This window comes from Hakea prostrata, chromosome 4 (assembly GCF_041222555.1).
Source record: "Hakea prostrata isolate BN-2017 chromosome 4, UWA_Hpros_2, whole genome shotgun sequence".
Lineage (NCBI taxonomy): Eukaryota > Viridiplantae > Streptophyta > Magnoliopsida > Proteales > Proteaceae > Hakea > Hakea prostrata.
The window spans coordinates 53,883,789-53,908,095 of NC_142603.1; the positions used below are offsets into that span (position 1 = coordinate 53,883,789).

General features: G+C 34.9%; 3 protein-coding genes across 5 annotated transcripts; all 3 read left to right on the forward strand.

Annotated features, from left to right (window-relative positions):
- Positions 1-1,551: 1,551 nt before the first annotated feature.
- On the forward strand, positions 1,552-5,027 carry LOC149019638 (bidirectional sugar transporter SWEET16-like). Its single transcript, XM_089151076.1, has 6 exons — positions 1,552-1,781; positions 1,898-1,934; positions 2,032-2,242; positions 2,337-2,498; positions 2,872-2,991; positions 4,653-5,027. Exons 1-6 carry the CDS (start codon positions 1,748-1,750, stop codon positions 4,812-4,814), a joined length of 726 nt encoding a protein of 241 aa, XP_089007202.1. The 5' UTR covers positions 1,552-1,747; the 3' UTR covers positions 4,815-5,027.
- A 10,304-nt stretch (positions 5,028-15,331) lies between these two features.
- LOC149019639 (exocyst complex component SEC15B-like) lies at positions 15,332-21,944 on the forward strand. Of its 3 annotated transcripts, none has more exons than XM_089153610.1 (2): positions 15,332-18,026; positions 21,919-21,944. In XM_089153610.1, the coding sequence occupies exon 1, from the start codon at positions 15,586-15,588 to the stop codon at positions 18,010-18,012; it is 2,427 nt and encodes an 808-aa protein (XP_089009736.1). In that variant the 5' UTR covers positions 15,332-15,585; the 3' UTR covers positions 18,013-18,026; positions 21,919-21,944. The 3 variants fall into 3 exon arrangements, with proteins under 3 accessions (XP_089009736.1, XP_089009737.1, XP_089009735.1); XM_089153611.1 differs by lacking the exon at positions 21,919-21,944 and adding an exon at positions 19,254-19,271; XM_089153609.1 differs by lacking the exon at positions 21,919-21,944 and adding an exon at positions 19,106-19,239.
- Positions 21,934-22,596, forward strand: LOC149019640 (uncharacterized protein At5g01610-like). The gene has a single exon (XM_089153612.1). It carries the CDS (start codon positions 21,934-21,936, stop codon positions 22,444-22,446), a length of 513 nt encoding a protein of 170 aa, XP_089009738.1. The 3' UTR covers positions 22,447-22,596.
- The last annotated feature ends 1,711 nt before the right edge of the window (positions 22,597-24,307 follow it).

The window sequence follows — 24,307 nt, forward strand, 5'->3', positions numbered from 1 at the left end:
CTAGATTATTTAACTTCAAATTTTCAAATAACATTTTACGTATTCTTACCTTTTTTTCATTTTACGTATGATTATCTTTTTTTTCTTATCTGTGGAGGATTGACTAGCCGTGAGTGTTCTAGCGATTAATGAAAATTGAATTATTGATCTTAAATCCCATCCATGCCTAAAGGCATCTCTTAAGTGCCCCAATAAAATTTCAACTCAAGGATGATTTAATAACAAGAACATTTTCAACAAATCTATCTAACGTGTAATTAAAATTTTCTAACATTTATGTTAAAATTCTACAAAGTCCCATACAATATACATATTTTGCATTTACAACACAAGATCGTATGAAATGATTTCTACATTTTAAAAAAATTTTAAAATTTTTATATTAAATAAATATGAACATATTAAATAATGTGTATGAAAACCAAACAAAAAGGTTGCACACACTAGTACAGATGGTCTTCTTTCAGTCCCAAAAGGAAATATTATAAGTTTCTAGGGAAAATAATTAGACACGTGGGTAATAGACATTCAGAAAGGATTATGCTGGGAATCTGAGACCATAGAAAAAAAAACAAATAAGAAAGTTCATCTTAAAATCAGAGAAACTAAACTTTTTGTTTTATTTTTATCGAAAAAAACCTCACGAGCATGTTTTCCATTTAATATACAAGTAATAAAGAAACAAAGGGCTAGAAATTTTCATTGACGCACGCTTCTTTACCATGATTTTTATATGTATTTTTCATAAAAAAAGGAGGAAATGTAATGTGAGGTGATCAAACGTATCGGCTTATGTATTTTCTTCAATAGAAAAACCCTAGAAAGGGAGTGCCTGTGTATGACTTCTTCTGCTAGTGTACGAAATGACAAAATCACCAATAGACCTTAGGCCTTTAACATTAAATTTTGGTTATTCTTTATTGATTTTGATAATTTACATCATATGCATATCATGCCTAGCATAATAGTGGTAAATTCTTATGTAGAGACAGAGGGTAAGTCTAAGGAATTCATGGGTTCAAATCTCCGCCCCCACCACACGTTCTCCCTCCTCAGGGCCTGTGGCCCCCCCTTTGGTTATGATAAAAAAATTTATATCGATATCAAACTGGGTTCATTTTACACTGTATAACTAGAATTCATGATTGAAATCCGCCAATGGCCATAATCTTTTGTTTACCATGCGGCGCTCATCCGTACTGGCAGTTGGATGGCTGCCACGAATGGGATTGTCGAGGTTTTCCTCCCAAGATTTCTTGTGTTTATATCAATCAAATATTAGATTTCGTAATATGTCAGAACAAATTACATAAACACCCCCAAGATTACTTTAGATTAGGATTACTGTTTTTTTTTCTTCTAAATAAAGGATTACTGTCGCTTGCTGTTAATGGTGATGGTTGAGTAACAGCATTATATAAAATAGAAACACTCCTTCAATCATGGATTAGTCGATTAAATTTATAAATTATTGGTAAGAACTAAATTATAAATTAAGTGCCACAAAACGTGTAAGCAACAAGGCTTAGCTCTACCGTTGCCCAAGAAAACTTCACATGCCAGCCAAAAGCTAATTGTCAAAGTTCAAAGATGAATGGGTTTCACTGTTCTCCACTCCTAAACAATTCAAATTGAAGCAAATTAAGAGATTAATTATTCAGATTATTTAAGAGATAATCAACTTCACAATTCCAACCCTTCTTCAACCTCAATTCCTCCTCTGAATTTGCAAGGAAATTCATTGCAAATGGAAGGCCTCAGTTTATATGTTGGTGTCGTAGGTACTTAGTAGAAAAAGAAAGAAAAAAGAAGAAGTTTTTCTTGCTTTTGCTCCTTTTCAATCTTCTCAACACTAGTTCTGATCATGGGTTGGCTCTAACTGACTTCATTTTTGCAGGTAATATCATCTCAGTTCTACTCTACTTTTCTCCATTGTAAGTGGATTCTTCTTTCACTCTGAATATTCTCAGTTCATCATCTGGGTGGGTCTCTGGCTAGAACTAATTAAGTTGATGATGAAATTATTAACAGAGGCACATTTGTAAGAATAGTGAAGAACAGATCCACAGAGGAGTTTGAGAGCTTCCCTTATATCTGCACTCTGCTCAGCTGCTGCCTTTGGACTTACTATGGCATCATCAAACCCGGTAGTTATCTTGTGGCCACCATCAATGCTTTTGGTGTTCTTGTGGAAGCCATTTATCTTGTCTTATTCCTCGTGTTTGCACCTCCAAAGATGAAGGTAACTGCTAATTAACTAACCCTAATCCATCACCACTATCATTTTTATATGTGGGTCTTCAACTCAACAACATATCTGGTCTTGTTAATTTCAGGCAAAGACATCTGTTCTTATTCTGGTATTGGATGGAGGATTTGCAGCAGCAGTGGTTCTGGTTACTCATTTTGCACTGCAAGGAGACACCAGTATTGATGTTCTGGGAGTCATATGTGCAGGCCTAAATATAATCATGTATGGCTCACCTCTGGTTGCTATGGTAAGCTCAACTCACTTTCTTTGAATTAATTTCCTCACAAAAACTCCATTAATCTAGCTCCGAGTTCTGATGGGTTTCTATCAAATACAAACCTCAGCCAAGTACCTTCTTATCTACTCCACCACTAAAATAATTTAATTCATATTAAAGACGATTATAAAAATACATGTTTGCAAATGTAATACGAAATATCTCTTAATTAAGTTATAATTAATAGCTAGCGACATATATAATTAATGAAGCTAGCTGGCTAGCTTCCTTTTAATTCAATTTAAATATGCCATACATTAATGGCAACTAGGATATGTGGTTTCAAGTTTTTTTTTTGGAAGTCAAAATCTGACCTTGTAGATCGATTTATATTAATTTACAGAGAACAGTGATTACCATGAAGAGTGTGGAGTACATGCCTTTCTTTCTATCCTTCTTCATATTCTTGAATGGAGGGATTTGGGCTTTCTATGCTTTTCTTGTTGGAGATTATTTTCTTGGAGTAAGTTCTCGAACTTCTTCTATTTTACTTGAATTTCTACAATCAAATAATTAAAGAAAGGATATATTTATCATTTCTTTTTTCATTTGTTGGTAAAAATATTCAGCATTTCATGGAAAGAAAGAAGCATATAATTAAATCGATTCCTAAGGTTGAGTCCACCATAAAATAAAATAAAATGAAAACAAAATCGTCAAGGACCCGACAAGATCTAAAAGGTTTGGTGTTCATTTGTCTGTTAATTATCAACCAGATGTGAGGATGTCATTCTCTTGGATTTCTGTGGTTGGAATTTTTCTTAATCATCAGGTTATGGAATTAAATCTATGATATTGGATGAATTAGATTTTTATTCATATGTGATCATAAATTTTCTTTCTCGATCCAAACATGAAATCTTCTTTTCTGTTTCTTGAAAATCTTTATGAACAATATTGTGAAACATATAACTAATAACAACAACAACATAAGCTTAGAGTGCTAGAGGAAAAAAAAAAGTTTCAACACAAAAAAAGAAAATTCCAGTAATATTACCATCTCTATAAATATTACAATAAAAGAAAAGAAAAAGGTCTATAACATATAGTAATTGTAGAATAATTAATTAATTGGCTAGAAACATATGTCACTCATGTGGAAAATACACTTTTCTATGTAGTTATAGCAATCATTTGAGAATAATAACACTAGATTTAACCGTTTGATTAGTTCAATTCCTTCTAGAGTGTTTCCTATAATGAAAGCGATACATTTAAACTTTGAAGGGATGAAATCACATTAGATGCGTATTTTCTATTGGTAGCCGCTTGTTTATTCTTCAAGGTTCTTCAATATTAGAAGTTAAAGAAGATTTTATAAATTATTTGAAACCAACTTATCATAATGTGTATATATATAGTTAAGTAGTATGGGTTTAATCTTAAGTTCTTTCTTTTTAAGAAGAAAAACATAATAGTATTAAACAAAGAGTATAAAAAGGATAAAAGATAAGATTATAAATAATTTAATATCTAAGAAGGTGTCAAAAAAACATTCCATTTTAATAAATTTATCATTTTCAAGTGCACTTCATTGTTTTATAATTTAAAACGAAAACTGCATAGATCTACTACATTAAAAAAATAAATTACAAAACAAGAAAGGTTGAATTAGTTTCCCTCAATTTTAGTTGTTTTATAATTTTTTAGTCTAATAGCTTTAGGATATTTTTTTAATAAAAAATTAGGCAAATTGATAATAGATTGGCAATCAATTACTTCTCATGAATTTATAATGTAAAGTGGATCAAAACAGATATCATAACTTTTTATAACAATAATTTTACAAGATAAAACAAGAACAGTTTATATTTAGAAGTTGTAGTTTGCATGTGTATCTACCTGCCCAGAAACCTAATCCAAATTTTCACCAACTAGTAGTTGGAGGTTTTTTCTCATGTAATCCAAATTCTCTTAGAAGCTAATCTTTGTTTCCTTAGACTGTACTTCATGTCTGCAACTGAAAATAAACCCATTTGAAGCCTAAGAAGAGACACCACAAAGGAACTTAACTCAACTTCATTTCATTTCAAAACATTACTAAACATGTTTGATATATCAATTGCAGAAGCAGAAAGTGATGGGATTGATTTTGTATGTACATTTGTGAATTTAATCAAACAGGTACCCAATGGGATTGGATGTTTACTTGGAGCAACTCAGGTAGTGCTCTATGCTATCTACAGAAACCCCAAAGCAGCAAAGAACAGAATAGAAGCAGCACTGGAGGAGGGATGGGAACAACAGCAACATCTCATTTCCCCCTCTGATAGAAACCAAGACTAGAGAGATGAATAAGGAACCACTTGTTTTTAATGTATGGAAGAGCCTATGAAGTGTTTTTCCTTCAAGTTTGAAGTTGAGTTTTCTCCATGGATCCCTTTGAGTGTAGAAGTGTTCAAGGTTATGTAATATTTAGATGTATATGCCATGAACACTTATATATCATGTTGTAGAGTATGTCCATGCCGATATTGTGTTTATTTTTTTATTTATATTAAGCTTGCAATTTTTTATTTTTATTATTTATTAAATTCTCAAACACTTTCCTCACTTGACTCTAGATGGTGGGCTGGGTGGGGTTCCCTGGGTTGTCTGGCTGTTGGCTTGCCTTGGGCTTCTTCGCTTGGGATTTTCATTTTTTTTTAATGTCAAGGAAAATTTCTTTTCATTATGTGCATGCACAGGAATGAGAATGCTTTTGCAGGTTTTCTTGTTTGTGGAACAAGACTTTTCTCTTTATACCGGGTTTGGTGGATCCAACCCCCAACCAGTCTTTGTTTTATTAAAATTATGTCAAAGAATTGACCAAACATTTTCTAATATAGAAGAAACATTCAACAAATTGAAACATAGAGCATACATTATTTTGGCGAAAGTGGAAAACTAAATGCAGATGGACCATAATGGAGGTTCCATAAGCTTTAATAGATAAGTGGTTTAATATGAATGTGTCATTAAGTATAATTAAATGTAGTGGGGTTAATCCAACACAAATTTGTTGTAATAAAAAAGAGGTGCATACATTATAACATCGGAAGATTTTTTGTTTAAATTGTGGATAATTTTTATTAGAATTCTTAAAGGTTTGATGTAAATTATTTTAGTCCAAATAAAATACAAATAATATTTTGTGTTTACTCTTTGTGTGATACAAATAATTAAAGACATATTCTCATTTTTATGACCAAAATGTCCTTATAAACTAATTTTTTTTAAAACAAAAAACTAGATTGATTTTGTGGGGAAGAAAATTGCTTTCTTGTCTTGTTTACGTGGAAACAAATTGACCATAAATAAAAAAGTGTATATGTCTAGGAGTCATTAAACCGTGACTTTAAAGCAACCAATTAGAAAATGAAGAGTACACTTTAAACCCACAAATAGAAAAAATTGAAGAACAAAGAAGAAGAAGAAGAAGAAGAAGAAAAGAATTTGGCGGAAAAATGAGGAGAACAGTGACTACATGAAGAATGTGAAATACATGCCTTTCTTTCTAGCTGTTCTCATATTCTTGAATGGAGGGATTTAGGCTTCCTTTGCACTTCTTGTGGGAGACTATTTTCTTGGAGTAAGTTCTCAAAGATCTTTCATTTTAATCTGAATTTCATTCTACAATCAAATTAATTTACATGCAAATTGTTATTAAAATAATTAATTAAGAAATGGAATTTGGTGGAGGATGTTTTGATTGGAAAATGGAGTTCACCATAAAATAAAATAAAATGAAAACAAAATCTGCAAGGGCCCGACAAGATCTAAAAAAATTTGGTGTTCATTTGTCTGCAATTATCAACCAGATGTGAGGATGTCATTTCTCTTAGATTTCTATGGTTTAAACTTTTCAAATCATCTTTGTTAAATGAATTAAATATATGATATTTGATGAATTAGATTCTAATTCACACGTGATCATGACTTTTTTTTCTTCTTCTCAATGCAAACATGATATTTTTTTTTCCATGTCCCCATTGAAAAAATTTATTACAATGTGAATAGTATTACTGACAAACAATAACATAAGCTAAGAGGTAGAGGAGGCAAAGAGTTCGCAAGACAAAAAAATAAGGGTAATTTTCATCTAGACCCCCTGAGGTTTGGTCCAAGTCACTTTTTGTCCAGTTTAAGTTTTCTTTTGCATATGCTCTCCTGTGGTTTCATAAATGATTACATAGACAAGTTTAACAACTGTTAATTTAATAATTTTTACAATGCCCTTTTTCTAATTTTTTGTTTTAGTTTTTTTTCCTTCTTCTTTTTAATAAGTTTCTTTCTTTTATTCAAGGAAAAATGTAAAAATTTCATTATTGATAGTAAAGGAGTCTCTCCATCTTCTCCATCGTCGGCCAATTCGCCGAGAGGCCCCTTGAAAAATCTCAAATATAACTCCAAACTTCTGGGAATACGTCTGGTTCTCATTCTAATCCTGAAGAATCTCTTTTCCCAAAAAAGAAAAGAATCTACAACATGGCGTATCGTTCCCTCCCGGTCCCTTCTTTCATCCCTCACTGTTCCTCTGCCTTCAGGCTTCTCACCTGCCTTTCTTACCTCCATCGTAGAGGTCTCTTAATGGAAATCAATACCCCCATTTTTAAAATTCTCAACCCTAGTTTTAAATTCAAGTTGGATCTGCAGATTCATAAAGTTCAGGTGAAGGTTGGATCATGACAGCATCTCAACGATGGACAACAAAACAGAAAGAATGTAAGACAGCAAAGGAAGGATCAAAATCCCTCTGGATCTAGTGAAAGAGAAAGCCAACAGTCACAGAGAGAGAGAGAGAGAGAGAGAGAGAGAGAGAGAGCAGAGTGTACCGACCAACCAACCTACAGTGGAAATTCCAGCTACCATTCTGAAGAGGAAGAAGCGAAATGTGACTGTTAGGTTCACCTTACGCTTCTAAGCTCTTCGAGTGTTGCTCTCAAATGGCTACCACACCTCAATTTCAAGCTTCCCCCTGGGACTTGTGGTTTCGTTTCTTCTACTTTGCTCAACTTCTTATGTTTCTCTCTCTGGCACTCTCGAATCTTGTTCTGCACACCAGGCATTTTTGGAATTGGGTTTCTCGCTATGGAAGAAGGTCTTTCTCTACCTTTATCTTCTTCTCCTTCTTCTATCCACGTCAATGGTGACCCTTCAAGTTCTGCTTATTCTTCCTCCTCTTCTTCCTTGTCTGGAACCGTACGGGAAGAAGAAAACCATGATAACCAGGAGCTGCCGCAGGAGCTTCAGCAGCAGCAGCAGGCGAAATGCCTAAAATGCGAGCTGAAACCTGGACTGTATGAATTAATCAAATACCAGGGTGTTTTGTTAAAGCAATTATCTCATGAATATGTTGGAGACGCCATGAAATTAAGGACCCACAGCTACACCTAACATGAGTCGTGACTAAGTAATTGTTTTCTCCCACTCTTGCCTACTTCGTCTCCGAAGCTTTCGAAATCAGCTGCAACAAGGGCTGAGTTCTTGGCCAACGATGGAGAAGAAGACGGAAAGACTCACATTTTTTCTTTGAATAAAAGAAAGAAACTTATTAAAAAAAAACAAATAAATTGGAAAAGGGCATTTTCGTCCCAAAAATTATTAAATTAACAGTTTCTGTTAAACTTGTCCTTATTTAATAATTTCATGAAACCACAGGGGAACCATATGCAAAAGAAGATTTAAACTGGACTAAAAGTGACTTTGACCAAACCTCTAGGGTCCGGATGTTCCCAAAAATAAAGAAGCCAAAAGAAATTTTTAATAAAAGAGATCTGTAACGTATAGCAATTGTAGAGTAATTAATTAATTGGCTACATCATTAGTTAAATTTATAAAAAACATATACATGGAGTGAGGGAGAACACAGAGAACACATTTGTATGAAACATATGATAATCATATGAGAGTAATAACACTAGATTTAATCTTTGATATGTTTGATTCCTTTGGAGTGTTTTCTACAAACTTCAAATGGAAGAAAATTGCATCACATAAGTTAAGTATTTTCTATCTCACTGCTCATTGTTTTATTCTTCAAGATTAAAAATGATAGGAGGTTATACAAACGATTTGAAACTGACTTAAATTATCATAATATATTCCTTAAAATAATATATTTTATTATATATTTTTTAAGTATACATGTGAGATCTGTTTTTTTAGTATAATAATATCAAACTAAAAGGATAAAAAGATAAGATTATGAATAATTTAACTTCTAAGAAGGTGTTAAAAAAATAAAAATAAAACCCTATTTTAATAAATTTGTCAAACGTATTCTTCATTGTTTTCTAATCTATATGAAAAATTCATAGATCCACTACACAAACCATAAATTACAAAACAAAAAGGGTGGAATTAGTTTCACTTAATTTTGGTTGTTTATAAACTTTTAAGGAAATTTTCTTACTAAAAAATTAAGCAAATTGATAATGTATCTAATTTTACCATTTTCCCCCGGCAATCCCTTAATTTTGGTTGTAACTTTTCTTACTATAAAAAGTTGTAGTTTGCATTTAGGGAGGTGTATGCATATGTATCCACCTACTTAGAAACATAGTCCAAATTCTCACCAACTGGTAGTTGGAAGTTTTTTCTCATCTAATCCTTAAACCTTGATGTAAACCAATTGGATCGATCAACGTCAAGTCTTTGCGATGTTATTTTCAGTTTCTTTTTACATTTTGAAAATTTTCTTTTTAAGTATGTGCATGCATAGGAATGAGAATGCTTTGGCAGATTTCTTGCTCATGGAACAAGACTTTTCTCTTTAAATAAGGTTTGGCGGATCAACACCTCCCTCCCCCAATCTCTTTTACATTAAAGTTATATCAAAGAATTAATCAAACATTTTGTAATATAGAAGAAACCTCCAGGAAATTGAAACATAGAGCATACATGTTTTGGAGAAGTGAACAATTAAATGCAGATGGATCATAATGGAAATCAGTTCCATATATACATAAACTCTAATAGATTGAGTGGTTGAAATTGAATGTGTCATTAAATATAATTAAGTGTAGTGGGGTTGATCCTTGTATTTTGTTGTCATCACAAAGAGGTGCACCCTTTATAACACAAGAATTTAAAAAAAAAAAAATTTGGATAATTTTTATTGGGACTCTTTGGGGTTTGATTTAAGTTATTTTTAGTCTAAATAAAATAATATTTTGCATTTGTTTTTTCTGTAACACAAACAATTAAAGACACTCTCGTTTTTATGATCGAATTGCCGACACGTCCTTTCTATTTCCTTTCTTCAAAATACCGAGATCTTGAATATTGGTATGAAGTACCAATAATTTGGCATTGGAGTAAGCTTCTAACTAAATATTCTACTAATTGAAGAAAAGAATCGAAAAATGATAAGGGCATTTTGACCATAAAAATGATGATATGTTCTTAATTGATTTTCTATATACTACATCGGAGGCAATTGAAAATGTCATTCTTCTTTGGACAAAATTGATTTGTACAAACACTAAGAGATTTAAGCGAAAATTACATTTTAATTTATTATACAAACACATAGAGGGAGATAGATGTTCTTTGCAAAAATCATAGTGGGTCACCATCAATTTCTTAGGTTAATGAGTTATTGTCCAATTTCAACATTAAAGTTGAGACTTGGTTTCATACATAGGGAAGATTGCTTAAGGAAGCATGCGGTCTTGAGTTTGATTCCTCATATTTTTTGGGGACACTCATCATATGAATATTTAGTATTCATTGTTCCTTTTAGTTGAATAGTATTTTTTTTGTGATAGAAAAACTTCAATTAAAGGAAAAGTTAGTGTTGATAGCACCTATATATTGTACGTGATGTACTACTACAATTTTCCAGCTGTGTGGCTGCAAAATATGCATACTTTTCAAAATACAATTGGAGCACTGGGTTAGGGAAGTCAACATATTCACAAATTTTGTTGTGTCAGTTAAGTCCATTAACCTTGGTAGTTCCTCTAGAGACCACTTCTCTGTTGAGGGCCATGGTAAGAGCTTCATAATTTGATGATGATTAGTATAGATCTCGTTTACCCTTATCCCCCTTCCTTTCGTTATATGCATGCCTAATTGTAGGCCAAAAAACATAGTGTCCAGCATTCCATTAAGTTCCCGCTTTCCAAAATTGACGGACTGTAGGTGTCTGTCTCTGCATATCCCAATGCTCCAACCTGTTACTCCTAGCTGCTGGTGAGAAACCCCTATACATATCAAAATGTTTTTGTTAGTTTGTAAAGTATGCATACACAAATTCTCTTCTAGGTCATCTAAATCAAAGTTGTTGTTACGGTATTCAGGAATATTTAATGCAAAGTATGCATACATAGTTTATTAAGAAACAATCTCAATGGGAAAAATAGTTGAGTGATTTCATATGAGAGAACCTCAGATATATAGGCAGCATACATCCCATGCTGTTAGGTAACTATGAACAATAAAAGAAAGATATAAAATATAGAAATACAATACATGGAAATGTTTGTATGTAAATATTATACATGGAAATTATTTAATAGAGAAACCTAATCAAGCCAAAGCCAAATTAGAATATTTATGAAATGGAAGAATGAGATGGTATGGAAATAATTCAAATGTAAAGAATGATGAATGGAACTATGGAAGGAATTCAAATGAGAGAAGTGATGAATGGAAAGAATTCAAATGAAAGGAATGATGAATGAAAATAATTCAAATGAGAAGATGAAATGATATGGAAAGAATTCAAATTAGAGACAATTAGGGAAAGATGAGAAATCATCATTGTCACGCCTAATATAGTTGAATAGTATTTATAAATACTCTTTATGCAATAATTTTTCTTAGTATTGAGGTTCGTCTGGACAAACGACCTCGATTACATCTTCAAGAGGTGTTTTACCCTTGGCCCTAGGAAGATTTGAATTCTCTAGTACTACTCATACTATAAGGCCTTGGTCTTAGCTATTGAGCCAGCCCCATGAGGTTATTCTTCAATATTTTAGTAAAGACTGTCTCATAATAATGTGTTTCTCCAAACTATATGCTAATCAATCACTTAAAAAGGTCCACCCATCGACCCCAAGGAGATTTGAATTCTTCACTCATACTATGAGGCATTGATCTTTATCATCTGAACCAAAGTATTTATTAGAAAAAGAGTTAACCTTATATACTTTTTTTTTAACCAATAGTATTACCATTTCTATAGATATTACCCAAAAGAAATGAAAAGAAAAAGTAACGCCTGCAACATGTAGCAATTGTAAAACAATAAATTAATTGGCTACATCATAGATTAGATTTAAAAACATGTGGAGAACACTTTTCTATGTCATGTATAGCAATCATTTGAGAGTAACAAGACTAGATTTAATCATTTGATAACTTCAATTCCTTTGAAGTGTTTCCTACAATGAAAGCAACACATTTAAACTTTCAAAGGAAGAAAATTGCATCACATAAGATGAATATATACTTTCTTTCTATTGCCGTTTGTTTTATTTTTCACTGTTAGAAGTGAAAGATGGTATACATGTGAGATCTAAGTATAATAGTATTAAATTAAGGATAAAAATGATACAGAGATAAATAATATAACATTTAAGTAGGTGCTGAAAGAAACATCCCATTTTAATAAATTTGTCATTTTCAAATGCACTCTTCAAAGTTTTCTGATCTATATGAAATTTCCATAGATGTAGTATAAAAAGGAGGGAAAAATTAAGCAAATTGATAATTGATTGGCAATCTAATCTTACTTTTTTTTTTTTTTTGTTGAAATCTTGATAGAAATATCTAATCTAATCTTAAAGCATGTATAGTAATCTCTATTCCTTCACATGTATAACCTGCTCAAGATGAACTCCGACTTCTCAAAAATTGATGGCGAAGACTCGGCCGGATTGGGTTTTGTCTTCAGAGATTCGAATGGCCTTTGTCTCACTGCCGTTTCAATTCCCTGCAATTGCTCGACCATCTTCTCCGGCGAGGCTCTGGCGCTAAGGGAGGCGATGCTGTGGTGTGTGGATAAAGGCTTAAAAGATATTCTCTTCGAATTTGATTCGCTCAAGCTTAGTCATTGTTTTGTGGACCCTTTCCTTCCATTTGAGTCAGATTCTTATCGAGTGGTGGAGGATATTTGCCAGCTTCTTGCACTTGAACCATCTTGGTCGGTTCAATATGTTTCTAGATGGGCTAATTATGTAGCCAATAGTCTAGCTAGGAAGGCCCTGTCCGTGGCAAGTAGGACTGTATGGTCTGTTTCCATTCCTTGGCTTCTTGAAGCTTCTACTCAGGATGTCTTGATTTTTTCTTGTCAGTCTTCTAATTAAAGATCTTTCTATAAAAAAAAAAAAAAAAAAAAAGTGGGATCAAAACAAAAATCACAAAATTTTATAATAGTAACTATACAAGATAAAACAAGAACCTATAATATTTAAAACTTATATTTTGGGATTGAGGAGGTGTATGTATGTGTATCCACCTGCCTAGAAATCTAATCCAAATTCTCAACAATTAGTAGTTGGGGGGTTAATTCAAATTCTCTTAGAAGCTAATCTTTTCCTCTATAGACTGTACTTCATTTCTGCAACTGCAAGGCAATAAATTCCTTTGAAATCAAAGAAGAAGAGACAACAAGAAGGAATTACTAAACAGGTACCCAATGGGATTGGATGTTTTCTTGGAGCAGCTCAGCTAGTGCTCTATGCTATCTACAGAAATCCCAAAAAAGCAAAGAACAGAACAGAAGATTTGGAGGAAGGATTGAAAAAACACCAACATCTCAATTCCCCTTCCGATCCTTTTTTTTTTTTTTGTATCTGAGGTTTATCCGGGCCAGCTTGCGTGTACCTTGATTACATCCTCAGGGGGATGCTTGTCGTCCGCAAGGGTCAAACCCATGACCTCTCTACTGAGAAGTATGGATCTTACCACTTTATCAACCTTGCATTGACATCGCATCACATTTTCAGTTTGTCTTTTTTTTGTCTAGGAATTTTTCTTTTCATTATGTGCATCAATAGGAATGAGAATGTTTTTGCCTACTTTCTTGCTCGTGGAACAAGACTTTTTCACTCGAAATCTCGTTTGATAAGTTCAAACACCACCCCCTCCCACCAATCTCTGTTTTATTAAAGTTATATCAAAGACTCAATCAAACATTTTTTAATATAGAAGAAATCTCCAAGAAATTGAAACATACAAGCGTATTACATGTTTTGTGGAAAGTGAAAAACTTTTTCTTAATTTTGATTTCTTTTCTTCAATTTACTCGGATTTTGAATATTGGTATGAGGTACCAATAATAGTAAGCTTCTACTTAAATATTCTACAAGTTGAAGAAAGTAAATAAAAAAATTATAAGGTATTTTGGTCATAAAAATGATGATATGTCTTTAATTGGTTTTCTATATACCGCATAGGAAACAAATGTAGATTTAAAATAAGTTGGACCAAACCCGGGGGGGGGGTCCAAACAAAAATTACCCTTTAAATTTTTAGTGGAAAATCTCTCCATTTGCATTGTCCCTACCTAACACGAACGACCTTATGAGCGTGGGTCCTACATTCATATAAGTGTTGACGGATGGGTGGAGGGGCGGACTGAGTGGAGATTTAGACTCTTAAATCTTTATATAAACACAAAGGAGAAGAAAGATGTTCTTTGAAAAAATCATAGTGGGCTCAGTCGCATCCATTTTTTTAGGTTGATGACTTATCATGCACTTTCAACATTAAACTTGAAAGACCTTGGTTTTATACCATAGGAAAGATTGCTTAAAGAAGCATGAGGTTGTGTGTTTGATTCTTCAAACTTTTGAGTATATTCTTCATAGTCTCATTGTTCCTTGAAGTTGACTAGTATTTATATATACTTTTTAAGCAATAACTAATATATATCTCCAAATTATATGCTAATCAATTATTTAAACAAGTCCACCCACCACCGACTCTAAGAGATTTGAATTCTTCACTTATATTATGAGGCATTGGTCTTTACCACCTGAACCAATCCCTTGAGATTATAATTCAATAATTTAATAATCAAGGGTTGTATCATAATCATATACTTCTTTAAATGATATGTTAATCAATCATTTAACCAAGTCTTCCAGGGTCCAATATTCATATTTAATAATAATAAAAAACCTTAAGTACAACAATCATTTACATGTCTATTAGAAAAAGAGGTAACCCTCTAATATATATATTTTTTTCAAAAGTCTTTAATTTTAAATAAATATGAAAGCTCAAGTTGGTTGTACCATCTACATTATACCTAAAGTTTGGTTTTAAATATATAATTGACAACTAAAATAATTAGAGACCATGTGCATGGCATCATCCACCACCATGTAAAGTTGAGTTATGTGTACAAAACTTAGCATGGCCCATGGTATAAAAATAAAATTCATTAAACGTTATTATAAAAATATATTTAAAAATTATTTTCTGTCATTCTTATTTTAGTTTGAAGTTTTTGGACCAGATAAAGAAACCAAGGTTTAAAGTATCAATGTTGAATATATATCAGTCAGGTGATTTGAAGAAACGTATTATCCGGTATCGAGTATTGTATCGCTCTGACTAATGTATTTTAGTATAATTCGATGGAGAGATCATATCGGTTTGGCCAGATATGGATATGTAACGGATAGTATCTTATGGTATTCTGGGATACTTTAAACTTCGAAAGAAACACAGGATAAGAGACTGTTACATAATGAACCACCGCTCCAAATTGTAGAACCGGTCCGACCGAGCCAGGATAGCCGCCAACCGGTTTAGAAATAGATAAGAGTAAGACTCGGGTATCTAACCATCTTCTTCTCCGTCTCCAGAATCGTTCCTGAAATCGAGGTTTCAACCAGTCGCGAAATCGTCGAGCTTCTCTTCCTAGGAGACGAGATCAGAGCTACTTCTTCTCCTTCTCCATCGTTCTCTTCTTCTTCGCATGTTGGAAGAAACCCCTCTTCTCTCTTTTCTACTGCTGAATCTTCTTCTTCTTCTTCTTCTATCCAGAAAGTGGATAGATGCAAAACCTAACTTCTCAGTTCTAACGCTGATTGCTAAGTAGAAGTAACGAGCGATGCAGAATATGCAGAATTCAAGGATAAGACGCAAAGTTGCTCCAGTAGCCAGCGATGGTGATTCCTCGGATAAACTTGAGCAACTTCATCTCTCTGCTGCCATCTGCAACGGCGAAGATTTAGGTCCTCTCATACGCAAAGCTTTCGCTTCTGGTAAGCCTGATTCGATTCTTCATCACCTTCGTCTCTTTTCGAAGTCCACAGAGTCCGAGATTGAGGAAGTCTGCAAAGAACACTACCAGGACTTTATTAAGGCCGTTGATGATCTCCGATCCCTACTCTCTGACGTTGATTCTCTCAAGTCTTCCCTCAATCACTCTAATGAAGTATTACAGTCGGTCGCCGGTCCTCTCCTCACTTCTCTCGACGCCTTCGTTGAGACTCAGAATGTCAGCCGCAACGTCTCTCTTGCGCTCGAGTCAGTTCAAGTTTGTGTTCGATTGATGGAACTCTGTTCCAGAGCCAACGTTCATCTCTCCGGAAACAACTTTTACATGGCCTTGAAGTGTGTCGATGTGATCGAGAGGGATTTTCTTGAGAAAACCCCATCTTTCACGCTTCGGAAGATGCTCGAGAAGCAGATCCCGGCCATCCGTTCGCATGTAGAGAAAAGAGTGAATAAGGAATTCGGCGACTGGCTTGTCGAGATCCGAATCGTCAGTCGGAATTTAGGTCAATTAGCCATAGGGCAAGCCTCCGCTGCTAGGCAGAGAGAGGAGGAGTTTCGAAGCAAGCAACGTCAAGCCGAGGAGCAAAGCAGGCTCAGCTTGAGGGATTGTGTATATGCCCTTGAAGAGGAAGACGAGGATGATGTTCTCGCTGGAGCTGCCGGTAATGGCAGGGAGAAATTCAGTAACGGTGACAGTGATTTCTTGGGTTTTGACTTGACGCCTTTGTACAGGGCTTACCATATCCATCAAACCCTAGGGCTCGAGGATCGCTTTAAGCAGTACTATTTCGAGAACCGAAAACTTCAGTTGACGTCTGATTTTCAGGTTTCTTCCATGACTCCATTTCTCGAATCCCACCAGACCTTTTTCGCTCAGATTGCCGGATTCTTTATTGTGGAGGATCGGGTTTTCAGGACTGGTGGTGAATTAATTTCCAAATTTGAGGTTGATACTCTGTGGGAAACTGCCGTCAGTAAAATGTGTTCAGTGTTGGAGGATCAGTTCTCCAGGATGCAAACCGCCAATCATCTCTTATTGATAAAAGATTACGTTAGTTTGCTTAGTGTGACTCTGCGTAGATATGGGTATCCCGTGGATGCTCTGCTTGCTGTTTTAAGCAAACACAGAGACAAGTATCATGAGCTTTTGCTCTCCGATTGTAATAAATCCATTGCAGAAGCTCTTGCTGCTGATAAATTCGAGCAGATGCTGATGAAGAAGGAGTACGAATATTCGATGAACGTTTTGTCCTTTCAGCTCCAGACATCTGATATAACTCCGGCATTCCCTTTTATTGCACCATTTTCTTCCACTGTTCCAGATTGTTGCCGACTTGTACGGTCCTTCATAGAGGATTCTGTAAGCTTCATGTCTTATGGTGGGCAGCTGGATTTTTATGATGTGGTCAAGAAATACTTGGACCGGTTGTTGAGTGAGGTATTGGATGGGGCACTGGTTAAACTTATCAATACATCAGTACATGGAGTCGCCCAGGCAATGCAGGTAGCTGCGAACATGGTGGTTTTCGAGAGAGCCTGTGATTTTTTCTTCCGTCATGCTGCTCAACTTTCGGGCATACCCTTGAGAATTGCAGAGAGAAGGAAGCGGCAGTTTCCTCTGAAAAATGCCCGTGATGCAGCGGAAGAGATGCTTTCCGGTATGCTTAAAGCGAAAGCCGATGCGTTTATGGTATTAACTGAAAATGTGAATTGGATGCCTGATGAGCCACTACAAAATGGGAATGAGTACGTCAATGAAGTGATCATATATCTTGAGACATTGATTTCCACTGCTCAACAGATTCTGCCAGTTCAAGTACTTAAAAGGGTATTGCAAGATGTTCTTTCCCATATATCTGAGACTATCGTTGGGGTTCTTGTTGGAGACTCCGTGAAGAAGTTTAATGTAAATGCTGTTATGGGGATTGATGTGGATATTAGGCTTCTAGAGTCATTCATAGAAAACCAAGCTAATCTTTTCGCAGATGCAGATGCAAATCAGTTGAAGTCAGCACTGGCTGAACCGAGGCAATTGATTAATTTACTTTTAAGTAATCATCCTGAGAGTTTTCTCAATCCTGTGATCAGGGAGAGGAGCTATAATTTGCTGGACTATAGGAAAGTGGTGACGGTCTCAGAGAAGTTAAAGGATCCTTCAGAAAGGTATTTTGGATCCTTTGGAACAAGAGGGACGAGGCAGAACCCGAAGAAGAAATCATTAGATGCTTTGGTAAAGAGACTCAAAGAAGTGAGCTGAATTGATGCCTGCCTGTATGTATCAAATCTTTTATCCCTTCACACTTTAGGTTGTGATTATGATTTGCATAAATATGTTCATAACTGTCAATTTCAGGCTTAGTTTGAAAAAGCTTTTTCAGCTATTCATCCAACATTATTGCTCATGCTGTGATTCCCTTCCTACCACAAAACCTGAAGAAATGAAGATTAAATTCTTTTCCTCCAATCGTTTTCTTGTATTTTGATTCTTTGTAGCCATCTTATGATAGCATACTCAGTTATGTTTTTGGCTGATGTAATAAGATATACATTATCACTGTAGATAGGAATTTTGGTCTGTTCAGCAGGTTTGGATGCCATCATATTGTTTTTATCTTTTAGTCTTCTTCTTTTCATTTAAAAATAGAGAAAGGAAAAAAACCTGCTGTCATCATTTACTCTGCTTTTAAACCCCCTTCCCAGGGAAAAGAAAAAGGAGAAAAGTTATCCTCTCTGTTGGGTTGTTTGGATTTTGTATTCATTATTCAATGGCAAGACATACGTGAATGGACCATTGTTCCTAGAGTTCCATTTCCACACCTTATGTTGGGAAATCAAGATATCTCAGTGGAGGAATGGACCCCTGTTTTCCCTTCGGCAACTCCAATATAGGGGGGTTGGGTTGTGGAATTGATGGTGGTTGGGTTTAGGTGGATATGGTATCATCTTGTATCTTGCATAAGTGGGTTGATTCTGAAGGTTCATTAAGAAGCAGGAGGCCTGGCAAGTAAAACTATTAAAGTTTATTTTGGTCAAATTTTTTACAGGGTTATGAGTTTGTAGCAAGCTTTCTTTCTCTGTAATCCATTTGAGAGACATTTGTCCAGCCTGAGGATGAGTCCCTGTAACCCTATTTCCTTTGATTACAAAGTAAACGTTTTCTGTAACTGATTACCCAAATCATTGTGCGAAACTATGTGATTGTTGTCTGTGATTTCTGACCTTCATCTGCGTCGTTTTATTTTCTCATTTTTTTACTCTCTTATCTAGTTGAAAGATTTATCCTAGAGTAACTAAAGAGCTTTATCTCTGATTTGCACAATTCATTTGTATGTTCTTTTGGGTTCACACAGGTACAAGGAGAAGATGAGATAATGACATAAATGTCTAATTAATATTATTTATTAATATGCTGCCATGCTGGCTTGCTTAGCGTGATGTAGTTGAGGTTAGTTCTGAGTTTTATGGAGGTGGGGATGGTCTTGATGGTTTCTCTTGCAGAACTTAAATTACATTGCCCTGAACTGTGTGGACATGGAAACCATTTAAATCTAAGTCCAAACTTGTTTACCCGATTTACTTAAGAAACTTTCCCTGTGTGTTCCACTGCTGATCTCTGGCTATGGAAAATTAAATCGGAAGGAAGATTTTGGCAGATGGGTGATGTGGGTCAGAATAATTCGTTTACCAGAATGTATGAGGAAGAGATTTGGTTACCCTCCTTCCTCTTAAGGGTTTCTTCTACGATATTTTGTTGCAAACGTTTTATTTAATTGGGAAGCTTCATTGGTGTCGTTGGTCCTTGTACGTGAGAACTTGGTGTTAAAGCTCATGTGAGTCCAGATACTTCTGTGTGTAACAACAGTGAAAGGCTGTCATCCATGTTGCCGTGCCGTGATCAACTGTTATGTCCTTTGGACTTGAGCCACTCTGTCAGGAGTTTCTTCAAAGCATTTCTTTGCTTCTTCCACGAAGTTGCTGGTTCCACGAAGTTGCTTGGCTTCTTCCTTGTATGGTTCTATTGATTAAATGATTCTATGCATTTTAATCAATAATGAGGTCAGGCCATATAGCCATTTAGTTATGCCTTTGGGGACACAATGTCACACTTTAAAAGAATCTGGTGGGTAGAGAATGGCTTGAAACATATGTATCAATTAGTTTGCTTGAAATTTCTGTTTGACTCTTGTGCGATGATTTGTGGTGTTTTTTAATCTACAGGTTGCGGTCTGTTTTATTCTCACAATCACAGCTGTTGAACCATTTAGAAATAAGACAATGACCCCTTGATCTTGTATTGTGTCTCATAGTGACCAATATAACGACAACAACGATAAATATAACAATCTACCTGATTCAATTATTTGTCAAAAGTTTCGCACTTAATATTCTTAGGAGACCAAAGCAGGGTGGTTCGAGTGATAAGACCAATATCTCTTTACATACTAGGGTGCATGTTTGGCCTTGATCTACCTTAAGTCCGTCTTGAGCCCAAATAGGACTTGGGCTAAGATTTTAACCATGAGGATGGGTTACATATTTTAACCCTTATTAGGGCCAATGGTGAGTTTGGGATTATTCTTTAGCCAATCGAATCTGTTCCAACTAGTCCTTGATTTTTTGCTCTAACCTTGGCCTTGATTTTGGTTCTAATCTTAACCCTAATTTTGTCCATGATGCTTGATCTCAATGAATTAGGAACAAGAACAATAATATGTCCAATCAACCCTAAGGCCAAGTATAGGATCAATTAGGGTCAGGGACAAGGCCAAATATAAAGCCAATCAGGGATAGGGCCAGTTAGAATTTCGTTTGAAAGAAAATTCTTCCACATTCAGATTAGTGAGTGGGAGATGTATATTAATATTATATAAATTACAATTCAAATATTTGAATTTGAACTACAACTTGTTTACAATCAAACTTTCCAACTTGTTGATACTTTAGTTATAACTCAAACTCTTCTTGATCAAGTGGAGATAAGATCAATCGAGGATATAGCTAGTTATGGTAAATTTGAATTTGAATTTGAATTAAGAGACTTGTCCTTTGCAGGGCCAATCAGGGCTAAGGACATGGTCAATCAAGGTTAAGGACCCATGGTAATCAGGGTAAAAAATAGGGCGAATCAAGGCAGGAATGGGCTTGGCTTGGCCCTGTAGGGCTTAGGGTTATGGACAATAATCATTGGCTTTGAATTAGAGTCCAGGTGGGAATAGACTTAGATTAGATACAATGTATTAAATAACTTGAGGGGCATTTTGGTCCCTCTATGTTTGAAATTTGAATATACTTAACGATAACTAATGATGTTGTAGTCTAATTAGAACGCACACGTAATATATTGTACTAAAGGGACCCAACATGGGTGTTGGTGGTTTTCTGGCGTCTTTGTTCTAAGGGTTTAGTGGACGCGATCCATTTTAGACTTGACCCAACCCTTACCCTGGCTGGCCTTGTCTATTGCATGTATGACAGTTTGGTCATCTGCCACTCCTTGATTTGGTGCGAACCTTATGTACTCATGCAGTTGTGTCTGTATTTTTTTTTAGTTATCTAAATGAAGTGCTGATTACCAAAAATAAATAAATAAATTAAAAAAAAAAAAAAAGAAAAAGAAAAACAAAAGTAGACCCAACATTAGTTGGTAGTTTCATTAAGGAGATTCACACATGAAAAACTCTTTTCTAGTTCATTAAGGAGAGTCACACTTAAAAAAACTATTTTCTAAATTGAGGGTTTGGCTTATTGAAAAGCATTCTGTAGTAGATGGTGCAGGGAATCACTTCTTTGATGCTTACGAAACTTCAGTCACTGACAGATTAAACCAGGGGAAGACAACTGTGATGCGAGACTTGCAAGTCTTGTTTTGTTGTGGGAAGGCATAAACCCGAAGAGTAAACCTTTGTGCCTCATTCGCGCGCGCGAGAGAGAGAGCCCTCGCTTCCCTGCCATTAAACTCTCTCCCTTCGACCTCCAAAAATCTATCTTCGCAAGTCTCAGCGATTCATCCAGTACTCTGTAGGTATCCCCAAGCAAGGAAGGGCATTCTCATTCTGTTTAAGAGGGAATCAATACGCAGTTCTTTCTCCCGAAACCCTAGGTATTTCTCTCGATTGAAACAAACCCAATTCCTTAATTCATCTTCTCTTGTTTTTTGTTGCAGGTAAATTTCAGACTCATGGAACCAAAACCCATGTCTTTGATGCCGGTTTTGTGTCTAACCCTGCTCTGTTTCGTGTCGTTCTCTGCAACATCAGTGGCGGATGATGATACGCTGACTGCTTTTGAAGCCCTCCAACAATACGATTTCCCAGTGGGAATTATCCCAAAATCGATCCTGGGTTATGATTTAGACAGATCTACTGGGAAGTTTTCAGCTTATTTGAATGGTAGCTGCAGCTTTTCTCTTGTCAATTCGTACCAGCTCAACTACCAGTCTTCCATCTCAGGCTATATCTCTAAAGACAGGCTTACCCAATTGAAGGGCGTCAGTGTTAAAGTGTTTCTCTTTTGGCTCAACATCGTCGAGGTGGTTCGGAACGGCGAAGAGCTTGAATTCTCTGTGGGGATCACTTCTGCTTCTTACCCTATCGAAAACTTCCTTGAGTCCCCGCAGTGTGGTTGTGGCTTCGACTGCGATGAAAAACCCTCAAAGAGGATTGAAGGAGACCTTCTAGTTTCTGCTTCTTAGGAGAAATTAGTTGCAGGTTGCGTCTATGGAGTCTCAATGATGGTACCCTCTAGTGTGGTCTCTCTCGTCTTTCTGTCATTTATGCAGATTGATACTTTGCTGGTTTTAGATTAATTAATAAATCAGTACAACAACAAATTATCTTCTAAATTGCTATTTGCTTGGCACAGCCTTTTGTATTTTCAATTTTAAAGCAAATTAGCAGGTGAAGCCATGGATAGAGTATGAATTTGTTCTCTTCAGCGAGTTCAGTGGTGGTATCTAAATGGTATCACAGCAAGTAACTCGAGAGGTTTTAATTTGTGCTCTACATTGTGTTCAAGTTACAATTCCATAACACCAGTCTTTAACTACCATGAGGGTGTGTTCTGTGTTTTTATTTTTATTTTTATGAACTATGGGAGTAAATTACAGTATATTAGAATATGTTCATACATGTTGATCTTGGGAGACAAGCAGACTTCGAGTTCTCTTGTTCATTCAAGATCATTATAGATGCTAAAAATCCAGAAATTGATGGATTATAATAAAAAGATACAAGTTGTAGGTTGAGCACTATTTGAAATCAAGATGGGGAGGGAAGTCTATAAAGTCTGAAACCACACATTCTACTTGAAGATCTACCGGTGCAGTCTTCGTATGAAGCGCACACCAATCAATACAAGTGTTCATGATCAACAAAAGTTATTATACATAGATTCCATATGTTTGTAATTGATTTTTTTTTCTTGGGTAGTATATGTAATTGATTGCAAATACTGAGGGTCTATATATAATTTGTCCAAAATTCAAAAAAGAACTGTTTTATATTTATAGGGCACAAAGACCACAAGCTTGTGTCATGAGCACACAATACATTTCCTTAAGAAAATTTTGCCCAAAAAGCAGTGGATAATGGAGTAGAAACATAGGACAAGAGTGTTCAAAGTAGTGCCGTATAGAGTTCTATATATACTACTGTTTTCTTTCTTGAGGGAAGAGAGATTCAGAATTCATGTGACAATGAAGGATTTTGCTTCGGTTTAGTGACATTATTACGCTGAACTGTTAAGCAATAAAACATAGGTTGTTAGATCAAGATCTCGATCTAGATTTTGAAGGAAAGAAGGTAGAAGAGAAATAGATTTTTAAAATATGTTGTATTCTGAACATTCATTTTTAGAATACATGTTGGATACAATGTTATGCCCCAGAGAACACCATATCGTTCTTATCTTATTTTCAAATGTCTCTGCATAAAAATATTTTTAGAAATATATTTAGGCCTGACAATCTCATTCTCATATGCCTATAAATAAATAAGTACAAATCTTTTGGTCAATAATGAAATGGTTGGTGATTTATCAATAAATTAGAGGAAATAAGTTTGGTGTCATAAGATTGTTAAATGATAGTACGTGAGAAAAGGAAAATAGGTGTAATGTGAGACTTTTACCCTCATCTTCTTTGCTGTAAACTTACACAAATGAAGATAATGAAATTCTCATCATAATCCATAATGGACAAAAAGTTCATTATGGATTTTGGAGGTTTTTCTATTATTTTAAATAAAACTAAAATTCAGAATAGATGCCAAACAATTTAAAATAATGAAAATTTCTCATAATTGACAATGATAATTGATACCAAAAAGAGCCTTAGAATCTTTGTGGTTGTCAAATATCTATATCAAAAGGTTGTTGAGTTGGTCAGAATCAATGCTTCTTAGTGCATGAAAGTAGTCATAGATTTCATTCAGTTTTAGGGTATATTTAATGTGTGTAAGCTGGCCTGAATAAATTCTAGATTCAAAGAAAAAATACTTTAGAAGTCACTTTCAAAATTGCATAATTATTTCATAGCGACAAACTAGATTCAAGAT